The following is a 22,895-nucleotide window of genomic DNA, read 5'->3' as shown; positions in this document are numbered from 1 at the left end:
AGCGAAAATTATCACTGATATCTAACAAAATAGAATGGAAAATTACACAAACATAATTACGGTATCCACGGAATGATAGAACGATCGTGTTTGCTGCTGATTCTAACCAATATAAGAACATACTTTATAAAATATATAAGTGTTTAAATACAAGCATGATTATTCCAAGTACCTAGTGTTTGTTTGATTTGTAGCCAAATTATCATCATATCTGATATGGTAGCGAGAATACAGAAATGCAAGTTATAACACAGTCGCAGCAGGTCTTTGTAAACTAAGAAATTCCATGTTTTTAGAGTATTGTGCTTTAAAACATTCAATCGCTGGAGCTCAAGTAAACAGTAAGCTGGTTTATGATGGCTAACGACATGAGTCCAAATGTGATTTCCTTTCTCAATTCCTATATATCGGTCATTTGGTGAAAGGATGGAACCTTGGTATAAATAGTAGTTTCTAATTATCTTAATCTATTCTCATCAACTGTTGCCTTTTAATTACACTGAAGATTTTATACACAAAATTCATTGTTTCTGTAACATCATCCCAGTTATCGAGTATATCAGATATTTTAGTGAAGAGTAAGCATCGTTGCATATTTTGGATAAAGACTATTATCTAATGTTGAAGACATTGGAAGCAAAATTATTCGATAATAAGTAAACGTTCCTAGTAAGTCTTAATTTTGTATACATTTAACGTTTCTGAAGCTTCAGACCATTTACCTCCATACCTCGTTAAGCATTTTCAAAGGTGCGTGCACTCAGCTTCTGAAAAAGTCTAAGGCAACATCAAGATTAGCAGATTTATAAGTAAACTTTTCCTTATTTACTTAAGCAAAAGTATTATTCCTTGAATATACAACACCATATTGTTAATTATCGGTTACAAACACAAAGTTTCGCTTTTTATACTCTGTCTTTTATTTTGCACAATCTCACTCGTAGACGTAGTAGAGTAAACCTGTCTCCAAAAACCCGCCTACATTTATCTTTTGCAGTTGACTTTATCCTTTCTTACAATGAATGCATTTGTAACAGTGGGCTCTACACAATTCGATGATCTTATCCGAGCCGTTTTGAAGCCCGAGTTTCAGCATTGTTTGGTGAAACATGGCATTAATCAACTGATTGTTCAGTACGGAAAAGGAAAACAGGCATTTGGAGACCCCAAAAGCGTTGCTGGTTTGACCATCCTGGGCTTTGACTATGCTCCAGAAATTGAATCCTACATTCATGATGCTAGTATAGTCATCTCTCATGCAGGAGCCGGAAGCATCTTACAGACTCTTCGTTCTGGAAAACGTTTGCTAGTGGTACCAAATGAATCTTTAATGGACAACCATCAAGTTGAACTGGCTACCAAATTAGCCTCGATGAATTATTTGGTTACGTGCTCAACTTCAAACTTGGTAGAAGGCTTGGAAGAGCTGTACCCAAAAATATTGACCCCTTTTCCAAAGTCTGATTGCTCAACCTTTCAAAAAGTCATGCAAGACGTCGCTAGGTAAATCGTATGCTCAGCTTTATTTCTCAATCAGGGAATCACTTTGTCGTCTTCAGCCTTTTGGTATTGTAAGTATTAAATGCTTCCATCCCACTATCTTATGTAAAATAAATTTTTAATGCATTCACAGCATCTACTTTTTTTTAATGCTCTTCGATTCTTACACGTTACAGTGAAAGCCAACTTTTCTTTACAATTAGTTTTTCTACAAACCCTCTCCATTCTCTTTCTTTAAGAAAGTTTCATAGTCAATAAATAATTTATTACATCTAGTCAAAACTACTGTTTTTGTGTAAATAAATTGAAATGCCACGTACATTAACACCATCTAAAAGCCACAGAGAACCATAACGAACAAGGGAAAGTGTTTAATCACTATATGGAATGTCGGTGCCACCCTATTCCGAGAGTGTGATAATAACATCTTTCCATACCAATTTTGTATCACGCGACGATACTCCTTCATATCGTTTTATTAGTAACCGTTTTTTGGTAAGCAAAGTGGTTGAGCATTTGCGCTACTGAGTTTCACAAAACCACATTCGGTATATTAGTGAGGAAGATTTCTGGAACTTCGCCAGCAGTATTTGTTGTGGAGTCTACGAATGAATTGGAAGCTAAGTTTAAAAAAAGGGGATTATCGATGAATTTTTTTACCTCAGCCGTTGGTTCGAAAGTGTTTAAGCGTAACAACTTTAAATATGTCGCTATAGCCGCTTCCTCCATTGGATTAGCTGCTTACCATATTCGTAAGGATGCGATTGCCTTGGACATACCTAATAGCACTTATCAGCATGTTTCTAAAAATCGGGTTCCTCCCACGGATGGGGATGGTATCACAAAACGCCTGAAAGAGTTTGAGCGAACGGTAACCGTCAACAAAGATGGCATCTTTCGCTACGACTTCAATCAGGTTGCCAGCAATGATCCTTGCGAAGACGATCATGTAGAGGTAATAGATCGAAACATCGATGAAGGGAATTGGTATTTTTGGGGTATTTTTGACGGACATTCCGGTTGGAATACTTCTCTTTTCTTACGCCAGCACCTAGTTCCAGCAGTCGTTAGGGAATTGCAAAAGTGTACTGCATCTTACTATCATCAAAATGCTTGTCCTTCATCTCTTGCGCTCGATAAGTCGATCAGTGAGGCATTTGCCAAAGTTGACCATCAAATTGTACACGAGCATGTCTCCCATGTATTCAACAATCCAGAGTCACTCCAAGTAGCCGCTAGTCTATTGTTACCCGCTCTATCAGGATCGTGCGCTCTTCTTACTTCGTATTCAGCAAAATCTAAGAGTCTTCAGGTTGCCTGTACTGGTGATTCGCGGGCTGTTCTTGGAGAATGTACGCCCGATGGCTCTTGGGAAGCTATCCCACTTAGTCGCGATCAAACTGGAATGAATCCTGATGAAGCATCTCGCTTGGAAGTTGAGCATCCAGGCGAAGAAGTCCTTCGTAATAACAGGATTCTTGGACGTCTTATGCCTTCAAGAGCCTTTGGCGACGCTCGTTACAAATGGTCCCAGGAAATTAGCGAGAGACTACACAGAGAATATTTTTCCGCTTCACCCATCCCTGTTAAAACTCCTCCATATGTTACTGCGGTCCCTGAAATTGAAAGTATCACCGTGAATCCAAAGAAGCATCGCTTTCTAATTATGGCTTCCGATGGCCTTTGGGACACTATGTCCAGTGAACAAGCAGTACAATTGGTCGGAGAATGGGCAGATACAGTTTTGGGTAAAACTACCAACGAAAAGAACACAACTCAGGATGACAAACAATCATGGTCGCTGTTTAAGAAAACATCAAAGGTCATTGATGATAATGCTGCCACGCACCTTATTCGACATTCTTTGGGTGGAAGCGACCAAAGAATATCTGCTTTATTAACCTTGACTTATCCAATTTCAAGAAGGTATCGTGACGACATAACTGTTACGGTGATCTTTTTCGACGAAAAAACTTTGTAGATACATACGATAAGGAATGCTATTTCACGCATAACTACTCTTATTCATGAGTAAAAAAAGCAAGAAAAGAAGGAATGCTTAACGACTAATTGAATAATCTGCCAAACACAAAAAAATTGGCACTACGAGAAAATATATATTAACACTTCATTTTTTTATTCCTATCACATTGACCAAGCTCAGTAAGATAAGCCACGCTAAAAAAAAAAGAAAAACAAAAGAAATACAGCAAATTTTTTTCGAAAGTAAAACCGTTGGAGACACCGTATCCACGTGGCGACGAATGGCAACAATTAAATTTTAGAATATGCTCATTTTGCTCTATAGAATGATAAAACGTTACATTGTAAATAAATGTAAAAAGAAAAATAAAGTAAGTAAAAACACTTGAAACTCACAAAAAGACGAGACGACAATAGTGCAATACGCAAGAGCGATGACGAGAACAATCATCAAACATTGGAATTAAACAATGCCATATAGCCAAAATCGTGACAAGTGTTCTGACAACAAAAAAACAAGTGAACCATATAAGAAATTACAAGATAGAACAACAGTTGATAAAGGAAAATGAAAAAAAGATTTAAAGTAAGAAACGAAGAAAAGGAATGCGCGATGCATTGAATAAAACAGAAGTGTTGTCCTCCATCAACTACGTAGAAAAGGGTAAGGAAGAGAAAAGGGAAGTATTAGAGTAGTAAGCGTTTTCATTTCGTAGACTTTTATCGTTATATATTTCTCATAACTCTTGACAGCTGAACAAACGCGTTCGTTCCATTTTGCCAGACCACAATTTTGCACACAGCATTTCCGCACACGACAAGCAATACCAAATTTTAAGAGCCAAGCCAAATTAAACCTCCAACCTTGTCGCAAAAATAGCAACGTGTATGACCTCAATTTTCATTGCTTTCCAAGTCGTGTCGCGTGACAGATTCCCTTCTGCTACTGGCACCACTAGGCGAGGACTCTGAGGGTCGTTTCGTGTGAAGAGACGGCTCTTTATTAGGAGACCCAGCACTGACAACACGGTGAGGAATTGTGTCAGGAGAGGGAATCTCCTTACCAATACAAGTGATACCTGAATCGGAGGCCTTTCCAGCTTTGTTTAAGGCATAGTCGCCTGAATCAAAGTATTTTCTACCTTGCTAAAAAGGGGTAGAGTTAGAATAAATATGACAATTTATCCAAAACACATCCATTCCTCCATACCTGTAATTTTTGAACTAATAGATCCTTTCGCTGAGGAAGTCGTCCATACAAACGGAAAAGCTTCTGTTCTTCTGGACTTAATTTCTATTTCAGTTAATAATCAATTTCAGCTGTACAATCTTAACTTACTGCAACGTCTACTTTCTGCTCTGAATTGCTAGAAGACATGGCGATTATGGTTGTTGACAACATCCATTTGCGCGTTCTTACCATATACCACACGGCCACTTGTCTACCGAAGCCTAAGATACCGCACTGTTAACGTATTAGGTATCATACGTAATTTTGTCGATACGTAAACACTCTAAAATTACTGGATTCCAACGAAATAGCGGCTGAATGAGCTAATCTACACTAAATGATCATTCATTGATTAAGTGGCATTTCTCATGAATGATGAAAAAGTAAAGTGGATAAGGTCGGTTTTATGCCAAATGTCATTTGTTTACTATTTACAAACAACTTGCTGCCTTTGCTATTGTGAGTGGAATCCTTGACGAAGACTTTGCATACTCGCTTGATTAACATGCTTTCTACCGACTCACTTGTTAACCCTACTTTCTTGCCAATAACCTATTCTTTCTAACCTTATCGGGCATTTTATCGCTGCGTCCAAAACTAATAAAAAAAAAATAAAATAATAAAATAATTATTATGAGCAAGGCCGATTTTTAACATGACGACAAGTTCCTTCCTATTGTTAGTCTAGGCAACCTATTTTTGGTGGCTGTAAAAAGTGTTGAATGTCCGACTCAACAGTCCCTTCCCAAAGTGTACAGATAGAAAGAAGAGCAGCAAGGGTAATAATGGGAGATGGGGTTTCTGCACAAATAGTTGAATTTCCATTTACCTAACTTGGAGATCAGAATAAGGACTAGAGAATGAAGTTGCTTCAAGGAGTCGGTTTATCTTGCTAATAGAAAAAGTACTTAGTTGCGAAAAGATTGCATCATGGCGATAACATCTCAAAAATCCGACATTTTCATTCTAATCGTGATACAGGTAGTAGTGATTTGAGGCAACTTTTAGTTGTGAATTGCTCATCCGTCTGAAGTGAAATTAGGAAGTCTTCTTGGCTTACGATTGTCATGTTAGCCTTAGTATTCGCAAAATTACTGTTACATGTGGAAATGACTAAATTTCTCATAGAATTACATATGCGTTCGCACTTTTAGCTAAGCGAGTGGCAGTCAATGAATGATATACATTTGGCATGTTAGCGGATGTGTCGCCTTCATGTTTGCATACTCAAATGTACAATAACGTATGTGCATACGGGAACAATAATTTGGTTATACGTGCATGATTGTTCTTATAGTTAGTTAGTTAGTTGAAGGAGAAACGTTTGGCGATGGACTTGGCTACAAAAAGTTATTGTACCGACCTGTCCAGCATTCATCATCAGTCCTTTGAGTGTACGATATTTGCGCATGGGCTTACTGATAGAGAATACTACCTACAAGTAGGTATTATATCTTTCATTAAAGACATAGTAAATATCTGTCATTTAAAACAGATATTTTGTATATCCTCTAGTACGTATTGTTACTTTACTGTAATTTGCAGTCGAAAAAATTAAGGAAATTGAACAACACAGTTCTAATGTATAAAAGTAAATATGGTGGAAAGTTTAAAGAATATTAAGGTTCGCTTAGTTTTCTGCTCAGCAGGCAACCGCAAAGCGAAAATAGGCATTGTTTTTATTCTTATACTTACAAAAGGAACGGAAACTGTAAAGAATACCGAGTAAGGTCAAGAATTTTTTGGTTTCTGTTTTTGTTTTCTTCGCTTTTACGTGATTTTAATTTAAACTTTTGTATATCATTTATAATTCAGTCATGTCATTCCCCAACCAAATACATAAGGTCAGGATGTGAGTGTAGTTCGGTAATAATGTGGGTAAAAAATCGTTTCGTTCCCGTTGTCACAAAACGATAATTCGGTCCACCGATTCACCATAGCTGGTCAACATAAATCATCTGCTTCGTTAGATTTTTTAGTAAAAGCAAACTCAATTCCTTTCGCATATAACTTTAGGCTCACCCATCAAGCTTGATGTTGGGTTCTTTTTTGTGAAAGATGTTTTCGGATTGGCGAATTCAGCCAACTCGAGATTTTCTTCGGAATTCTATCAATCCTCATCTCATTCAGCAGGTATAATCAGTTGAATCGCTATATCTTCTCCATTTTCATCTGAAGGTGTATCCAGACAATTCAATGTTAGTCTATTGGTTAAGCAGTTATCTTTTGACGAGCAAAAATTGCTTGATTTTGCTGAACCTGCTTCAGAAAAATTTGGTAAATTTGGCAATGAATGAAGACCCGTTGGATTATTGAACAATTTTTTCATGTTACACTCCATCTCGGCGTTGAATTGGCGACATTTGCAGAGATCTAGCAACAATTGGTTATAAAAGTCACATTCCTTTTTGGATGAAGGCGGATTCTTAAAGATTGCACCATCACTATTGTACAAAAGCAACGTCGACTCTGGTAGTTTACCGAGAAATATATTTTTTTTCATATTCAAATAGAGATGGATTGGGAAGGCATAACCGTTTGAGCCAATACAGTGAATCATTGCAATCCAACCGATGTCTGCTTCAGAATTAGCACACTGAAGAATTTTGTCAAATCCATCAATTTCATAAGGTAGATTATTTTCCAATAGCGGCTTACGAAGCTGTACGTATGACTGAAAATTCGACGAACTTACTACAATGCAGTTACATGTCGAGCCAAGAGCAAAGATATCCCTCGGATTTACCAAATACATGCGAATATTTCCAATTTTCTTCTGTACAGCTAACTTTTGGACAGTACTGTATGCTTCTCCTGAATTGTTTACATAATGCTCAACTGCTGCCCACAAGGCTTCCTGAAGACTTTTCGGGTAATATTGATAGAGCATGACATGATGAATCAAAACAGTTAATGGAAATTCGCCCGAACGTAGATAGTCGCACAAATATTTAAATAGAGCTTGATGATTTCGAAGTAGATGCGAAACTGCTGTCTGTATACAAGAATGATTATCGATCAAGTGATAAACCTGATCAGGAAGGCAAAACCCGCTCTCATCCATTTCATAACCAATTTTCAAATAGACACCACTAAACGTATGGAAAACATAAGATAACCAACCATCATAAAACAAATTTGGAATGTCAAAGCGATCTGGCAGCTCGAATTCTTTTAACTTGAGAATTTTACATGTACACGGTATCCACGAAATTGAGTCTAAAAGTAGAAAATGCGTATTGTGAGGATATTCAATATCTGCATATGTAATCGCAGCCATTGGATTTTCACATTGGCATTTCATACAAGCCAATTGGCGCTTATTTCGACGCATGCATAAAATTAGAAATTTCGATATTTTCAGAGCGAATTTGTGAAGTATTGTTGAATGAAACTTGACAACATTTGCATTATAGTTCATGGAAAATAATAACTATGTTTGCATAACACTAACAAGTATCAGAAATTATAGTTATAGGGAAACCTCAACAGAAATTAAGCACTTTACAATATGCCAAAAGATCCAGCTTGAACCAGCTGGCAAAAAAAGTAAAAATGCTGCGTTGTAGGATTAAATCAAATTAGTAATGAGAGAGGTAAATCATAAAATCCCATCGTCAAGAGATTACGAGCAATCTAATTTTGAAGGAAAAAAGCCCGCAAACAATAAATGATGCCAAAAATTCGCAACCAAGTAATGTAAACAATAACACAGCTGAGCTACTGCGACTTATGTTATTATGCTACCTATGCTATTTCCATCACTAAACCAAACTGTTACTACCGCAATTAGTAAAACATTGATGGCGGCTAAATTTGCAGTTCTTTTGCTTGACTTATCTCTGAAAATTTAATGCATGGATAACATATCTGAACCCCAAACATTCGTTTTTAACGAGCCTATGCCAACGTACCTTAACACTTTCAATAAGAAAAAGCAAAACTTGATATCACGCTACATAGCACCTATAATTCATTACAAGAAAACATAATTCATTAAATAACGTAAAACAGCTCTAGAAACAAAAAACTTATATGAATACCAAAATCAGACCAAATAACTCAACAAGACGCTATCGCGTTTCAGTGCTTGACTCTTTGTATTTGTCGATCATCATATTTTGGGAAAAGCTACATTTAATAATATGCTAACTAAAAGTAGGTCTGGCTTGATTCGAACAAGCACTCCGACAGAGTAAACCAAATTTTCAAACCTTTTTCTTTAAGGAAAAAAACCTTTGAGCACGAGACTAAGCCCCATTGTGATACATCAACAAATGGATGCGACCGTATAACTATCAACTACGACGAAAAACCACAATTCAGAAATGGCGTAATCAACCATACCGTTCGTACACTAGACGCTCAAGAAACACAACTCATAGACTGTATTCCTTATCTACTCCATTCTGGACAAGGAGTTATATCTCTTGAGGTTTAAAGTACAAAGGCTAAAGGAAAAACTAGCGCCATTAATGAAACCGCTGATTCTTCAAGTCAGCACGTTACCGCCTGTCCCAATCTCCATGGAGATCAAGACGCAAGAGTCCGGGGACTTTCCCTAAAGCTGTTTAGAGGAATAAAAATTCCTGTATGACTGCTTCAACCACGATCGTTCGAGCTCAAAGGTATCATTTGGAAAAATTAAAGTGGAAACAGTGGTATATATATTACTGACTATTTACGTGACTGTTTATAACCCTAACCTGTTTTTGGATTGAATAGATCTGTTGCTCTGCGATTCTTCGACGAGCAATTGACCGACATAGCATTTAATACTTTCAGTATATCAATGAGCAATGTTCTTAAGTGTTATCGGAGCTGTAGTAGCATATCACCTTGTAATAAAAAAGTTATTGACAGAATCCCTCATTCATAACGACTACACTGAATATCATTATTTATGAATTGTGTAATATAATGTCTAAAATAATAGTATACTGGCGACGTTATCTTCAGTTAATTTATCAAAAGTATGATACGCTAAATGGGAGAATGCATTTCAATGGCTGCCTTAGGTCAGAAAGTTGAGAATGTTGAAAGGACACAGCGCCAACTTGATCTATTTATGATAGTCCCTTTACTACCTTCCTTGAATCCAAAGTGTTGAACTTAGTTTACTTCTGCTCAAATTCGTCTTCTTCAAAGCCTTCATCCCGTAGAGATGTTGACTTCGTGGAGAACAATTTCTCTACTGCAGAAAACTACCAGTCGCTTCATTAAGCGATCAAAGACATATGCTGATGTACGTTATAACAGTCAAGCATTGCAAAATCATGGAGTTCCTGGTAACAAACGTAAATGGATGAAGAGGTTCGTATTTGTTGGTGCTGCTGGAATAGGTGTCTACGCTTGGGATCGAGTGTATAATGCCCATGCACTTACCCGTAGTATTAGAACAGTATACACCGCTTCTATAATTGCGGCTGACTATAAGTTGAATTTCAGCGAAAAAAAGGCAGACAAAATTGATGCTTTGCACCAAAGAGTAGCACAGAGACTGTTTAAAACGATTTACAAAAATGGCGGTTTATACATCAAGATGGGTCAAATCATTGCTATGCAATCAAATAATTTGCCTGAAGCGTATGGGAAAGCCTTTCAGGGAATGTTTGACAATGCACCTCAAGTTGAATGGGAAGAACTTCAAGACATATTCAAAGAGCAATATGGAAGACCAGTAGAGGAAGTATTTGCCAGCATTGAGAAACGTGCTGCTGCAAGTGCCAGTATTGCGCAGGTACATCGTGCTGTTTTACCTAGCGGTGAAAAGGTCGCGGTAAAAATTCAAAAACCAGATGTTGCTAAGCAAATGTCGTGGGATCTTCTCGTGTACAAATACATGATGTATGTTTATGATAAATGGATATTTCATATCCCTCTCTACTTTACGGTTGATTATGTCTCGGAAAGATTACGTTCTGAGGTTGATTTTACAACTGAAGCTAACAATTCGGAACATGCTCGTGAAGGGGTAGAAGAAACTGATTATTTAAGAGATAAGATATATATACCAAAGGTTTATAAAGAGATTTCTGGAAAGCGAGTAATGGTTACTGAATGGGCTGATGGCATTCCCCTCTATGATCAAACTGCTCTTTCTGAAGCTGGGATGAGCAAAAAGGAAATTTTAACGAACCTTTTCAGATTCCTTGCCTTCCAAATGTTTCATTCGAAACAAGTTCATTGTGATCCACATCCTGGAAATATCCTTGTTCGAAAAAATCAAGCAGGCTTGTGTCAAACGGTAATTTTGGATCATGGGTTATATGTATTTGAATCAGAAAAGTTTAGAAAAGAATTTGCCTTGCTTTTCACTGCAGCCTATTCATTAGACAAAAAATCTATTCTTCAGGTAATGGATGCTTGGGGGATTGGACAACCTGAGCTTTTTGCTAACCGCATGTTAAATATTCCAATGGATGAAGAGCAACCTCACACTGGTGAAAAAATTATTTCAAAGAAAGAGGCCTTCCAACAGCAGCTTGCTGAACGCAAAAAGTTCATTGGCTTCTTACAGGACTGCACTCGTTTACCGAAAGAGCTGTTAATGCTAGGTCGCTGCTTAATGCTTATTCAAAAAAATAACCAAAATTTTGGGTATCCAGTGAATAGTATAGCTGTTATGGCCAAGGTTGCTGATAAATACACTACCGACAAACCTAGTCCAACTTGGTATCAACGGCTGTTGTCGCCTATTTTTTGGGTCTTTCAACATTTATTTTACCCTGGAAATTTTCGGTTGCCTGAACTTACTAATGATAAAAAATGATATTTATAGTAAAGATTACTTTTCTTTATGGAAAGCCAATCTTTGACCATAATAATATAACTTCACATATTGCCTACTTTTCTCGATAAGACACTTCAGAGCTCCTCCTTGTAAAAGTTAAGCTCCTCCCTATACGAGTCAAACTTTGTATCGTTATTCACTATTACAGTACATCAAGCTCGGTATCTTATATGTCAATGAAGTATACTGATAATATAGTGATACTAAACCGAGTGATAAATATATATATATAGTAGATCAGTAAGGTTGAAATCTACCTACCGCATATTTAACCACAATGTCAGACTACGGGTTTGCAAATATTGAGGAAGCTAAGGCAGATGCAATTTTTAAATTAAATGCTCAATACCATCAGGATGAAGATCCCAAGAAGGTTAACATGAGTGTTGGCGCCTATCGTGACGATACTGGTAAGCCTTGGATTTTGCCTGCAGTTAAAAAAGCATCTAAAATAGTGGAAGAACAGGCAAGCTTCAACCATGAATATTTACCAATTGCTGGATTGCCTCGTTTCACTAAGGCTGCGGCTGAAGTTCTTTTCAGACCCAATCCTCATTTATTGTCCGAGGACCGTGTTGCATCTATGCAGTCAGTCTCTGGTACTGGTGCCAATTTTCTTGCTGCTAGTTTCATTGAGACTTTCTATGTAAAGCACACTGGAGCCCATGTATACATCTCCAACCCTACTTGGCCTGTCCATCGCACTTTGTGGGAAAAATTGGGAGTCACTGTAGATACATATCCTTATTGGGATGCCAAGAATAGATCTTTTGATTACGAAGGCATGCTAAGTACCATTAAATCTGCTCCCGAAGGAAGTATATTTTTACTTCATGCTTGTGCTCACAATCCTACTGGTATTGACCCCACTAGGGAACAATGGCTTTCTATATTCGAGAGTCTGCTTTCTCGCAAGCATCTGGTAGTTTTTGACATTGCTTATCAAGGTTTTGCCAGTGGTGATCTGAATCGTGACTCTTGGGCTCTAAACGAGTTTGTCAAATATAACAAGGACTTTTTCGTTTGTCAGTCATTTGCTAAAAATATGGGTCTTTATGGTGAACGTACTGGTTGCATGCATTACGTTGCAAAGGACGCTTCCACTAAAAACAAGGTCTTATCTCAATTGTGTATTGTTCAACGTAACACCATTTCTAACCCTCCCGCTTACGGTGCACGTATTGCTGCCGAAATTCTTAACAGTCCTCAATTGTTTGCTGAATGGGAACAAGATTTAAAGACTATGTCTTCTAGAATCATTGAGATGAGGAAACGTCTTCGCGATTCTCTTGTTGCACTCAAAACCCCCGGTTCTTGGGATCATATTACACAACAAATTGGAATGTTTTCTTTTACCGGTTTAACGCCTGCACAAGTCCAATTTTGCCAGGAGCGGTACCATCTTTATTTCAGTGCAAATGGTCGTATTTCTATGGCTGGTTTGAACAATTCTAATGTAGAGCATGTTGCACAGGCATTTAACCATGCTGTTCGCGAGTTGCCTTAAACTGATTATTAATACCAAAGTCACATAGATAAGTATTGGATTCATGAATACAGAATTTTGGATTGTTGTAAATTTGACGAATTTAGGAACAAATTCTTTAGCAATTTAGAGAACTAGTATATGCATTTATTCTTTGAATTTTTGAATAATATGAAGTTATCTGTTCAACTCATACACCGGGACTTCTCCTTTGTGAGTTAGACATCAGTATTTGGCTCATTATTTGCAAAACAAGTTGATATCAGTTTGTAATCGGATATGTTTAGACAAAACTGAGAAAGAGTTCTTTTTTAATAATTCATAACTTGCAAATTGATTAATGACAGAGTATTTGAATTCTTTGTTATATCGAGGTTTACTACATTAATATAATACAACTTTTAGCAACTATTAGAGCCAATACAAAGAAAAGAAGTCAAAACTTAAGTAATACAATATGAGTATGATTTTCTTTGTTTTACTTCCCTATTGTGTCAACTATAATTTTAAGCAGGAAATTTTGAAAATATCCTAATAACTCGAAAACCAGGCTAAAGCAAGGAATATCCCTCTTTGCATAAATTTTATTTCTTCTCGTGTCTTTCCTCCAATAATTAATAATTATAACATCTCTAAATGTGTATGAGTTAGTTTGTTAGGACATTTTGACTCAATAATTCTTCTCGATAAATTTAATAAAGAAAGTTGAATTCACATACCTGAATTTAATATACAATCATGGGGAATTTACATACGTCAATAGCTGTAGCATCTATTTGCTTAACCAGCGCCTTTCTTGGTTGTGTTTTTGGTTTGGGATTTTTCGTATGGATTATATACGGATATAGTATTGGAGGTTTTTTTGCATTTCTGAGTCTTTTTCATCTATTAGAGTTTTACATTACTGCTCGTTTTCAAGGTAGTCAGTTATCATGGGATTCTTTCATATTGAATAATGGCAAAGCCTACTGGTTAGCGATGTTAGTCGGCCTTTTAGAATGCTTATTAAGTGGCGGAAAAAGTTTTGCTAAGGTAATAAATTGCTTAAGATTTCCGAGCTTCTTAATCAACTTTATATTTTCGGTATATCAGACATCTGCTCTGGGATTTCTTTGTTTGGGACAATATCTACGATCCTCTGCAATGGTACAAGCCGGTCAATCTTTTTCTCACATTGTAGCTAGTAAAAGAAATAAAGATCATTTGCTTGTCACTGATGGGATTTATGCTTACGTTAGACACCCATCATACGTTGGGTTTTTTATCTGGGCTTTGGGCACTCAAATGTTGTTAGGAAATTTTGTCTCAACATTACTATTTTCTCTAGTTCTTTGGAAATTTTTCTCACAGCGAATTACTACCGAAGAAGCTTACTTAGTTAGTTTTTTTGGTGATTCTTACGAACAATATCGAAAGAAGGTCCCATCTGGAATTCCCTTAATTCCATAGGTTCACTATTATTGTTATTTGAATAGTTGATAAAAGCATACTTAAATAATTTGTATCATCATCAAAGCAGCTTTTAAAGGTCTGACTATACAAATCTCATAACAAATTATTTTTATAGCCTTTTTCTCCTTCAAGGCTAATAGATATCAATTGTCCAAATAACAGCGCTTTGTCTTGCAGAATTTTAAAGATGTTTTCGTAGCTCCGCTAAACATCGAAGTGCCATTAATATGATCAGCTAATCTGAAATTTTCTCTTAAAAAATAATAGTCTGTTTACTTTTGAACCACAATAATTCTGAAAAGATTTACTGCTTAATCATTACTATTCATAGCTATAGTACTCTTAACAAACATTTCTTCTTCTTAGTTTTCGTTTATGGTTTTAACTATATTATAATTATCGCTTCAGTCAACTTTATGTAAATAAAGAAAAATAGCGAAAAACAACTGCAATATTGTGCAATTTATTTGCTGTAGTTCGCAAGCTCTCATTAATATGTGCTACATGCGCTCACTTGCTATATTTCAATTTCGCCGCAAGCATACAACTCTGCTTCACAATCAATTCCTTTGTATTAAAGGTCCTTTTGAAAAGTTTGTTGGCCGATATATATATAAATATATATCTATCCTTATATATCTATATAGTTTCTTTTCCAGTGGAGTGCATACAAGAGGAATACAGTTTTACCGCGTGAGTGCGGTGATGGAATTGTTGCAGCAGTGGACTCAGCAAGCCAAAGCAGCTCTTACTCAAGCCAGGCAACTGTGTGGTGATGCACATAAGTTTAATGAAGATGCAAAAACTGATTTGAGAAATTCCATAAAGCAGCATCAACAGCTAAAAGAGTTGGCGAAGCTCACAGCATCTCAATGTACTCGTTTAGACTCTTCAACAGCTCTTATTAAGCAGTTATTAGATCTAGTTCAAAATTATCCAACATTTAATCAATTAAACGTCCTTCATGATCGATTGGAATCGTCACTTAAACGTCTTCGTGACTGTACATTAGATCCAGCCTTAGGAAGCGAATATACCAATCTTTATGCATTTGTAGATGATACTGCATTAGAAGATTTGAAAACCAGGCTCCGAGGCGTAACTGATGGTGTTTGGAATGCTTTCGAAAAGCTAGCGGGTTTACTGGAAGAAGATTTGTGTGCCAATTATCATAAACGTTTAGAAGCTGTTTCATTAGACTTCTTACCTCCCGCTTATAACGATACTGCCGAAGAACTTGCGGATTTGCTTTTGCAAGTTGCTCAACATTACGATCAATGCTCCGAAGCTCTCAATATTTATGACACCCTTTCTGATGCGGAGAAGAAAGATCTCCAAGAAGTGCTTCAATCAGACTCTAATCATGTTCCTTCGGTATTGACAGAACTTAGGAGTGGATTAGATCAAACAATTCATTATTTCAACGCAGTTCAAAGTTATAAGTCAAAGGTAGATTCGGCAACATCGATTTTGGAAGCCTTGGCTGAGGAGTTAAACAAAAACCAGTTGACTAATCAAAGGCATGAAGCCGCGCATGAGTTAATGAGGGCGCAAACCGGCCTGGAGATTCCGCAATTAGCTCAAGAACTCGTGCAGCTTGAAAGACATTACACACATTTTGCTAAAGCGTATACCGCTCTCCTTCAGGAAATTCACAGACGACAAACCTATGAAAATTGTGTAAGATCCATTGTGGACGAATTTGTGGGACGCCTGGAGAAGGAACAACAGGCGGAGGCGAAATGTCGTATCGATTTTTTCAATCAATATGGTGATTATTTACCCCAGACTCTATGGGGAGCTGTAACAGATCCTCCTTTACATTTTGAAATTATAGAGCACCAATATACAGAATTGCCAAACGTAAAGGTAATTCCTGATAAAAACGATAAGAAATCGAAGCAACGTGAAAAATCTTCTACTACAGCCTCTAAGCGATGACCCTGTTAGCCATATTTTACGATTTTTAAAGTCTATAAACGTATAATGATTTTAGTTATGCTACTAGTTTATGAGTATTGTATAGACTTTTCCAATAAAGATAATTATATAAAATAACCGTAATTTTTTCCCCTGATTACTTTTTTCTTCCAGATTGTTTTAGTTTGCGCTTCTTCTCATACTTCGGAATCTTGGATTTTCTTTTCTCAGCCTTATCTTCTTTGGTTTTTTTTTTCCGTGCCCTCTTCTCCTCCGGTGTCTCCTTTGCACGTCCGTTTCCTTTACCTTGTTTTGCAGATGATTTTGAATCCGAAGTCCGTTCTTCTTCATTTTCCATACTACTTATAGAATTTGCATCATCATCGCTCTCCGAAGTCTCATTTGGGAGGATTTGATCGTTTTGATTTTTTGTAGTGTCATTTAAATCCAATTTTTGAAAGTCTGTATTTAATAAGTGCTTATATACAAGGCTATTAACACCTCCGGCGTTTACGATTTCAGTATCTCGATCAATGTCGTATACCTCATCTAAAGTCCGAGGAACATAAGTTTTTAAGAATTCCTCTTCGTATTCTTCTGTAGTAGGTTCTTCCTCATAAATTGCATTTAACCGGGTTTTCATGGCTTCCTTTTCACAACTTCCTTCTTCAGTAATGAATTTAAATAATTGAGGTAAAGATAAGCAACCAGCATTCAAACGCCTAAAGAATGTAGAAATGTTTAAAATATCCATTCTTAAAAAATCGATGCTCTGCGGGTGGTCATGTTCAACCGATTGTGATACATCAATAAAATAAACTTTACCTTTATGATAAAGTAAATTATATTCTGACAAGTCAGCATGCACGAGATGACAAACATGAAACAAAATACGCATATTCCGTGCTACAAGCTGATATAATTTAGTAGCCTCACCAGGCGTCATATCTATATCCTTTAACTTGGGGTATGCCCATCCTTTCTTGTCCCCCAGAAACGACATAAGCAAAACGTGCTGCTTCAATAAGATTGGCTCTGGGCAAGGAATACCAGCAGCAGCCACACGCTTCAAGTTTCTTATTTCTTTTTCAGCCCATAAGCGTACCATTTTTCGGGGATTGCGCTTGTTATACCCATGACGAAAACGAAATTCTCCAGAAACATAGCGGTCACGATCCTTAAATACTAAGATTGAAGTCTTATAAATTTTTATAGCAAAATGTTTACCATCCTCGTTTGTTGCATGATACACATTTGCTTCCTTTCCCGTGCTTATACAACCATTAATTTCTGATATAGTTCCATTATTTATTAATTTTAATAAAATCATTCGAGTACGGGGATCCAGCACTTGTTCAGATGTAGCGCGGTCACTTTTATCCTTGATAGATGACTTGTCTTTATTTGTCAGTACTATTAAACATGAAAATGTAAAAGTGTGAAGGATCAAAAGACCTCGAGTTCTAAAACCTATGAGCAGTTAAACTATATTACACTTACCCTCTGCCTCAAACCTGTCATTTAATTTTATATTATTCACATAACGACTAAGCGTAGAAACGTGATCATTAACTGAATTGATCTTAGAAGAATTATTCCCAAAATTTTCCTGTCTAGCAGAATAATCTAGTAAAAATGTTATTAATGATCATGAAAAATGGTAACAAAAATTCATGCAAAGTGCTTTTGGCTATTCAGTATATGAACTTACTTGAAGAAGCTTGATTCCAGTCTATATCGTCTTCCCTAAAGTAATCATTGTCAGAGCCATCACTAAAGTCGCTATATTCTGATTCTTCTTCATTTGTCTGTGCATCGTTTTTTAACTCCTCAACCATCTTAAACTTTAAATAAATCAATAAAAGAATAATTTATTTAAAAATTTGACAAAGAACTGGATACAAATCCAAGTTTTTGTATTTTGTAGGTGGTAGTAAAAACTTTTTGTTGTAAATAAAACTGGTATATAAAAATGTAAGAAGTTAGCAAATTATGATTACCATAAGTTACAAGATGATTTTTGCAAACCAATGATTTTTTTTTTAATTTAGTGGATTATATTTTTTCCATTCTTCGATCAATAAAATATATATTACATTTCCAAAAGACATTTAATGTTAGTGTGAGCGGCTTTCCTCATTAAAGCTTGACAATAAAAAGTCAGATAGAAAAGAAACAATACATAAGCTCATATATGCATTTTTTTAAATTCATTACTGAAACGCTGACGCTCAAGAGCAGCTTGCTTATTTAACACTAATGCATACTTGGCATCTAAAAAATCACATACTCAATTAAGCTAGCGCGCTTTCTACCAATTTGATTGTGCATTCCCAGTAGTTTAATAAAGAAATATTATATTTGGAAATTGATGCGGCAGTAAAGAGAAAAGCAAACGATCTTCAGTTAATACAGTTTCATATAGAAAAAACATAACAAAATCAACATCAACAACTCAAAGAATTTCTCATCTTGGTTAGTATGAATGAATTATTATGTTGTAGATTCTTAGAACTCTGTTACCACAAAGATTGATACTTACACGCCATAAAGAAGACACGCGACGCGTAAATACTTTAACCCAAACCAACCACAAATCTATGTATATCACAAAAGTAAGTAAAGCATTATAGAACCCCAGTTAACTGATTTATTAAGATTGTTATTCAAGGGTTTAAATCTTATAAAGATTATACTGTAATAGAGCCTTTAAGCCCTCACCACAATGTAATTGTGGGACGAAATGGATCTGGTAAAAGCAATTTTTTTGCTGCAATTCGATTCGTATTAAGTGATGCGTATACACATTTAAGCCGTGAAGAAAGACAAGCTTTGCTGCATGAAGGCCCTGGTGCAACTGTCATGAGCGCATACGTTGAAGTTACGTTCGCTAATGCTGATAATCGATTTCCCACCGGTAAAAGCGAAGTTGTCTTGCGTCGTACAATTGGATTGAAAAAAGACGAATACTCTTTGGATAAGAAAACTGTAAGCAAGACAGAGGTTATTAATCTTCTCGAGTCTGCTGGGTTTTCAAGATCCAATCCTTACTACATTGTTCCTCAAGGAAGGGTCACATCCCTAACCAATGCAAAGGATTCAGAGCGTTTAGAACTTTTAAAAGAGGTTGCAGGTACTCAAATTTATGAGAACAGAAGAGCTGAATCCAATAAAATTATGGACGAGACAATTCAAAAATCGGAGAAAATTGATGAACTTTTGCAATACATTGAAGAACGGTTGCGTGAGTTAGAAGAGGAGAAAAACGATCTTGCAGTTTATCACAAAAAAGACAACGAAAGAAGATGCTTGGAATATGCTATTTATTCTCGCGAGCATGATGAGATTAACTCCGTATTGGATGCCTTAGAACAAGACCGGATAGCTGCACTTGAGCGTAATGATGATGATTCGGGTGCTTTCATTCAAAGAGAGGAACGCATTGAACGAATTAAGGCTGAAATTACAGAGCTCAACCACTCGCTTGAGCTTTTACGTGTTGAAAAACAGCAAAACGATGAGGATTATACCAATATTATGAAAAGTAAAGTCGCATTGGAATTACAGTCTTCTCAATTATCACGTCAAATTGAATTTTCGAAGAAAGATGAGAGCTCAAAGCTCAACATACTTTCTGAATTAGAGTCAAAAATCTCTGAGAAAGAAAATGAGCTTTCAGAAATTCTTCCAAAGTATAACGCTATAGTATCTGAAGCTGATGATCTTAATAAAAGAATCATGCTGCTCAAAAATCAGAAGCAATCACTTTTGGACAAGCAATCGAGGACTTCTCAATTCACTACCAAAAAAGAACGTGATGAATGGATCAGAAATCAGCTCTTACAGATCAACCGTAACATTAATTCTACAAAGGAGAACAGTGATTACTTGAAGACTGAGTATGACGAAATGGAAAATGAACTCAAAGCAAAATTATCTCGTAAAAAGGAAATTGAAATTTCCCTTGAATCTCAAGGTGATCGAATGTCGCAACTACTTGCTAACATTACTTCAATTAATGAAAGGAAAGAAAATTTGACGGACAAAAGGAAATCTCTGTGGAGAGAAGAAGCCAAACTTAAGTCGTCTATCGAAAATGTTAAGGACGATCTTTCTCGTTCTGAGAAGGCTTTGGGGACTACAATGGATCGGAATACAAGTAATGGTATTAGAGCTGTCAAAGACATTGCTGAACGTCTGAAACTCGAAGGTTACTATGGTCCACTTTGTGAGCTTTTCAAGGTTGATAACCGTTTCAAGGTCGCTGTTGAGGCTACTGCTGGGAACAGTCTATTTCATATCGTGGTAGATAACGATGAAACCGCAACTCAAATTCTTGACGTTATATATAAAGAAAATGCCGGTAGAGTTACGTTCATGCCTTTGAACAAGCTTCGTCCAAAGGCGGTTACTTATCCTGATGCCAGTGATGCTTTACCTTTAATTCAATATTTAGAGTTCGATCCCAAGTTTGATGCTGCGATTAAACAAGTTTTTTCGAAAACCATTGTTTGTCCATCGATTGAGACCGCCTCCCAGTATGCTCGATCTCATCAATTAAACGGTATTACTTTAAGTGGTGATCGATCTGACAAAAAAGGTGCATTAACTGCCGGGTATCGTGATTATAGAAATTCCAGGCTGGATGCTATCAAAAACGTTAAAACATACCAGATCAAATTCTCGGATTTACAAGAAAGTTTGGAGAAATGTCGTTCCGAAATTGAATCTTTTGACCAAAAAATTACTGCATGCTTAGATGATTTGCAAAAGGCTCAACTAAGTTTAAAGCAATTTGAAAGAGATCATATTCCTCTTAAAGATGAACTCGTAACTATTACTGGAGAAACAACAGATCTTCAAGAATCAATGCATCATAAAAGTCGTATGCTTGAGCTTGTTGTTTTGGAACTACATACACTTGAACAACAAGCTAATGACTTGAAATCTGAATTAAGTTCAGAAATGGATGAACTTGATCCCAAAGATGTGGAAGCACTAAAGTCTTTGAGTGGTCAAATTGAAAATCTCTCTCATGAGTTTGATGCCATCATTAAAGAACGAGCACATATAGAAGCAAGAAAGACGGCTCTTGAATATGAATTAAATACAAACTTATATTTAAGAAGGAATCCATTGAAAGCTGAAATTGGTTCTGATAACAGAATAGACGAATCAGAATTGAACAGCGTAAAGAGATCTCTACTTAAGTATGAAAACAAATTGCAAATTATTAAATCTTCATCTTCTGGGTTGGAGGAACAAATGCAAAGAATCAATTCTGAAATAAGCGATAAACGAAATGAATTGGAATCGCTAGAAGAATTGCAGCACGAAGTGGCTACCCGAATTGAACAAGATGCAAAAATTAACGAAAGAAACGCAGCAAAGAGAAGTTTGCTTCTCGCACGGAAAAAAGAATGTAACGAGAAAATTAAATCATTGGGGGTTTTGCCGGAAGAAGCATTTATTAAATATGTTTCAACTAGCTCAAATGCTATTGTGAAGAAACTTCATAAAATCAACGAAGCCCTTAAAGATTATGGAAGCGTTAATAAGAAAGCATATGAGCAATTTAATAATTTTACTAAACAACGCGATTCATTGTTGGCTAGGAGAGAAGAGTTGCGTCGTTCTCAGGAGTCAATTAGTGAGCTTACGACAGTACTTGACCAAAGAAAAGATGAAGCAATTGAGCGTACCTTTAAACAAGTTGCTAAAAGCTTTTCTGAAATATTCGTTAAACTTGTTCCGGCAGGTAGAGGTGAATTGGTTATGAATAGAAGAAGTGAATTGAGTCAAAGCATCGAACAAGACATCTCCATGGACATTGATACGCCATCCCAGAAAAGCTCGATCGACAATTATACAGGTATCAGCATAAGAGTTTCTTTTAACAGTAAGGATGATGAACAACTGAATATTAATCAATTGAGTGGCGGTCAGAAGTCACTTTGTGCTTTAACTTTAATTTTTGCTATCCAACGCTGTGATCCTGCGCCTTTTAATATACTCGATGAATGTGATGCTAATTTAGATGCACAATATCGCTCGGCCATTGCAGCGATGGTCAAAGAGATGTCAAAAACTAGTCAATTTATTTGCACTACTTTTCGGCCTGAGATGGTGAAAGTTGCGGACAATTTTTACGGAGTAATGTTTAATCACAAAGTTTCAACAGTTGAGTCGATTTCTAAGGAGGAGGCTATGGCATTCGTTGAAGGATAAAATGGTTATGGTTTGTTAATTTAAGTTCGCATTTTTCTTTTTAATTTCTTTGCGTGGACAAACCGATCTTTTTGCTATTAGTCATTCTTTCATTAATATCTCTGTTATTTAATTTTATCATACTTAATTTATAATTTTTATATTCATGATGCAATTGCGCTTGAATCAATCAGTGCGTATTACTACCAGAGTTGATACTTTCACATATAGTTTTTTTAAAGTTCTAATCCCAATGGAGAGTCATTTTAATAACTTTTTCCAGATTTCTATTTGTATTCAAAAAATCGAAAGCATGTCGTAGC

General features: G+C 36.3%; 10 protein-coding genes, 12 long non-coding RNA genes and 1 other non-coding gene across 23 annotated transcripts; 10 read left to right on the top strand and 13 right to left on the bottom strand.

Moving 5' to 3' along the window:
- Positions 1-141: 141 nt before the first annotated feature.
- On the bottom strand, positions 142-1,339 carry SPOM_SPNCRNA.2545. The gene has a single exon (NR_191913.1). It is a non-coding gene; the product is annotated as a non-coding RNA (long non-coding RNA).
- On the top strand, positions 763-1,782 carry alg13 (N-acetylglucosaminyldiphosphodolichol N-acetylglucosaminyltransferase Alg13). Its single transcript, NM_001018666.3, has one exon. It carries the CDS (start codon positions 1,019-1,021, stop codon positions 1,505-1,507), a length of 489 nt encoding a protein of 162 aa, NP_593269.1. The 5' UTR covers positions 763-1,018; the 3' UTR covers positions 1,508-1,782.
- SPOM_SPNCRNA.2544 lies at positions 1,455-1,667 on the bottom strand. The gene has a single exon (NR_191912.1). It is a non-coding gene; the product is annotated as a non-coding RNA (long non-coding RNA).
- Positions 1,783-2,104: 322 nt separating the features above from the next.
- Positions 2,105-3,831, top strand: SPOM_SPAC10F6.17C (bifunctional phosphoprotein phospatase/[pyruvate dehydrogenase (acetyl-transferring)]-phosphatase). The gene has a single exon (NM_001018665.3). The coding sequence runs from the start codon at positions 2,147-2,149 to the stop codon at positions 3,479-3,481; it is 1,335 nt and encodes a 444-aa protein (NP_593268.2). The 5' UTR covers positions 2,105-2,146; the 3' UTR covers positions 3,482-3,831.
- On the bottom strand, positions 3,617-4,906 carry igo1 (serine/threonine protein phosphatase inhibitor Igo1; the record flags this gene model as incomplete). The annotated part of the gene is made up of 3 exons (NM_001018664.2): positions 3,617-4,629; positions 4,694-4,777; positions 4,823-4,906. The coding sequence occupies 3 exons, from the start codon at positions 4,904-4,906 to the stop codon at positions 4,378-4,380; spliced, it is 420 nt and encodes a 139-aa protein (NP_593267.1). The 3' UTR covers positions 3,617-4,377.
- SPOM_SPNCRNA.2543 lies at positions 4,242-4,723 on the top strand. The gene has a single exon (NR_191911.1). It is a non-coding gene; the product is annotated as a non-coding RNA (long non-coding RNA).
- A 120-nt stretch (positions 4,907-5,026) lies between the features above and the next one.
- Positions 5,027-8,233, top strand: SPOM_SPNCRNA.728. The gene has a single exon (NR_151099.1). It is a non-coding gene; the product is annotated as a non-coding RNA (long non-coding RNA).
- Positions 5,161-6,656, bottom strand: SPOM_SPNCRNA.432. Its single transcript, NR_150822.1, has one exon. It is a non-coding gene; the product is annotated as a non-coding RNA, possible alternative UTR (long non-coding RNA).
- Positions 6,767-8,135, bottom strand: SPOM_SPAC10F6.15 (uncharacterized protein; the record flags this gene model as incomplete). The annotated part of the gene is made up of 1 exon (NM_001018663.3): positions 6,767-8,135. The coding sequence occupies one exon, from the start codon at positions 8,133-8,135 to the stop codon at positions 6,837-6,839; it is 1,299 nt and encodes a 432-aa protein (NP_593266.1). The 3' UTR covers positions 6,767-6,836.
- Positions 8,234-8,274: 41 nt separating the features above from the next.
- SPOM_SPNCRNA.2542 lies at positions 8,275-8,668 on the bottom strand. Its single transcript, NR_191910.1, has one exon. It is a non-coding gene; the product is annotated as a non-coding RNA (long non-coding RNA).
- SPOM_SPNCRNA.2541 lies at positions 8,444-9,172 on the top strand. The gene has a single exon (NR_191909.1). It is a non-coding gene; the product is annotated as a non-coding RNA (long non-coding RNA).
- Positions 8,757-8,839, bottom strand: snoZ16. Its single transcript, NR_197118.1, has one exon. It is a non-coding gene; the product is annotated as a small nucleolar RNA Z16 (small nucleolar RNA).
- mrp1 lies at positions 8,953-9,351 on the bottom strand. Its single transcript, NR_151199.1, has one exon. It is a non-coding gene; the product is annotated as an RNAse MRP (long non-coding RNA).
- A 54-nt stretch (positions 9,352-9,405) lies between these two features.
- On the bottom strand, positions 9,406-10,128 carry SPOM_SPNCRNA.2540. Its single transcript, NR_191908.1, has one exon. It is a non-coding gene; the product is annotated as a non-coding RNA (long non-coding RNA).
- On the top strand, positions 9,761-11,540 carry SPOM_SPAC10F6.14C (ABC1 kinase family protein). Its single transcript, NM_001018662.3, has one exon. The coding sequence runs from the start codon at positions 9,879-9,881 to the stop codon at positions 11,484-11,486; it is 1,608 nt and encodes a 535-aa protein (NP_593265.1). The 5' UTR covers positions 9,761-9,878; the 3' UTR covers positions 11,487-11,540.
- SPOM_SPNCRNA.726 lies at positions 10,687-11,670 on the bottom strand. Its single transcript, NR_151097.1, has one exon. It is a non-coding gene; the product is annotated as a non-coding RNA (long non-coding RNA).
- Positions 11,671-11,762: 92 nt separating this feature from the next.
- On the top strand, positions 11,763-13,162 carry caa1 (aspartate aminotransferase). The gene has a single exon (NM_001018661.3). It carries the CDS (start codon positions 11,785-11,787, stop codon positions 13,012-13,014), a length of 1,230 nt encoding a protein of 409 aa, NP_593264.1. The 5' UTR covers positions 11,763-11,784; the 3' UTR covers positions 13,015-13,162.
- On the bottom strand, positions 11,781-14,863 carry SPOM_SPNCRNA.2539. Its single transcript, NR_191907.1, has one exon. It is a non-coding gene; the product is annotated as a non-coding RNA (long non-coding RNA).
- Positions 13,530-14,707, top strand: mam4 (protein-S isoprenylcysteine O-methyltransferase Mam4). Its single transcript, NM_001018660.3, has one exon. The coding sequence runs from the start codon at positions 13,732-13,734 to the stop codon at positions 14,440-14,442; it is 711 nt and encodes a 236-aa protein (NP_593263.1). The 5' UTR covers positions 13,530-13,731; the 3' UTR covers positions 14,443-14,707.
- Positions 14,864-14,980: 117 nt separating the features above from the next.
- On the top strand, positions 14,981-17,712 carry atg17 (autophagy-associated protein kinase activator Atg17). Its single transcript, NM_001018659.3, has one exon. The coding sequence runs from the start codon at positions 15,151-15,153 to the stop codon at positions 16,384-16,386; it is 1,236 nt and encodes a 411-aa protein (NP_593262.2). The 5' UTR covers positions 14,981-15,150; the 3' UTR covers positions 16,387-17,712.
- On the bottom strand, positions 16,437-18,297 carry rio1 (RIO family protein kinase). Its single transcript, NM_001018658.3, has 3 exons — positions 18,077-18,297; positions 17,866-17,991; positions 16,437-17,763 (listed from the first exon to the last, which is right to left on the bottom strand). Exons 1-3 carry the CDS (start codon positions 18,201-18,203, stop codon positions 16,523-16,525), a joined length of 1,494 nt encoding a protein of 497 aa, NP_593261.2. The 5' UTR covers positions 18,204-18,297; the 3' UTR covers positions 16,437-16,522.
- SPOM_SPNCRNA.725 lies at positions 18,272-22,891 on the bottom strand. Its single transcript, NR_151096.1, has one exon. It is a non-coding gene; the product is annotated as a non-coding RNA, possible alternative UTR (long non-coding RNA).
- Positions 18,944-22,833, top strand: psm3 (mitotic/meiotic cohesin complex ATPase subunit Psm3/Smc3). The gene is made up of 2 exons (NM_001018657.3): positions 18,944-18,980; positions 19,024-22,833. Exons 1-2 carry the CDS (start codon positions 18,966-18,968, stop codon positions 22,591-22,593), a joined length of 3,585 nt encoding a protein of 1,194 aa, NP_593260.1. The 5' UTR covers positions 18,944-18,965; the 3' UTR covers positions 22,594-22,833.
- Positions 22,892-22,895: the final 4 nt, after the last annotated feature.

This window comes from Schizosaccharomyces pombe, assembly GCF_000002945.2.
Source record: "Schizosaccharomyces pombe strain 972h- genome assembly, chromosome: I".
Taxonomy (NCBI): domain Eukaryota; kingdom Fungi; phylum Ascomycota; class Schizosaccharomycetes; order Schizosaccharomycetales; family Schizosaccharomycetaceae; genus Schizosaccharomyces; species Schizosaccharomyces pombe.
This window is presented reverse-complemented; position numbering and strand designations above follow the sequence as displayed.

What these genes read in the sequence shown, in the direction of transcription:
- alg13 (NM_001018666.3), top strand. Translation starts at nt 1,019, where the DNA reads ATGAATGCATTTGTAACAGTGGGCTCTACACAATTCGATGATCTTATC.
- SPOM_SPAC10F6.17C (NM_001018665.3), top strand. Translation starts at nt 2,147, where the DNA reads ATGAATTTTTTTACCTCAGCCGTTGGTTCGAAAGTGTTTAAGCGTAAC.
- SPOM_SPAC10F6.14C (NM_001018662.3), top strand. Translation starts at nt 9,879, where the DNA reads ATGTTGACTTCGTGGAGAACAATTTCTCTACTGCAGAAAACTACCAGT.
- caa1 (NM_001018661.3), top strand. Translation starts at nt 11,785, where the DNA reads ATGTCAGACTACGGGTTTGCAAATATTGAGGAAGCTAAGGCAGATGCA.
- mam4 (NM_001018660.3), top strand. Translation starts at nt 13,732, where the DNA reads ATGGGGAATTTACATACGTCAATAGCTGTAGCATCTATTTGCTTAACC.
- atg17 (NM_001018659.3), top strand. Translation starts at nt 15,151, where the DNA reads ATGGAATTGTTGCAGCAGTGGACTCAGCAAGCCAAAGCAGCTCTTACT.
- rio1 (NM_001018658.3), bottom strand. Translation starts at nt 18,203, where the DNA reads ATGGTTGAGGAGTTAAAAAACGATGCACAGACAAATGAAGAAGAATCA. An exon ending in CTGGAATCAAGCTTCTTCAA is followed by an intron (nt 17,992 to 18,076) that starts GTAAGTTCATAT and finishes CATTTTTACTAG; the next exon opens with ATTATTCTGCTAGACAGGAA. An exon ending in TGACAGGTTTGAGGCAGAGG is followed by an intron (nt 17,764 to 17,865) that starts GTAAGTGTAATA and finishes TGACAAATAAAG; the next exon opens with ACAAGTCATCTATCAAGGAT.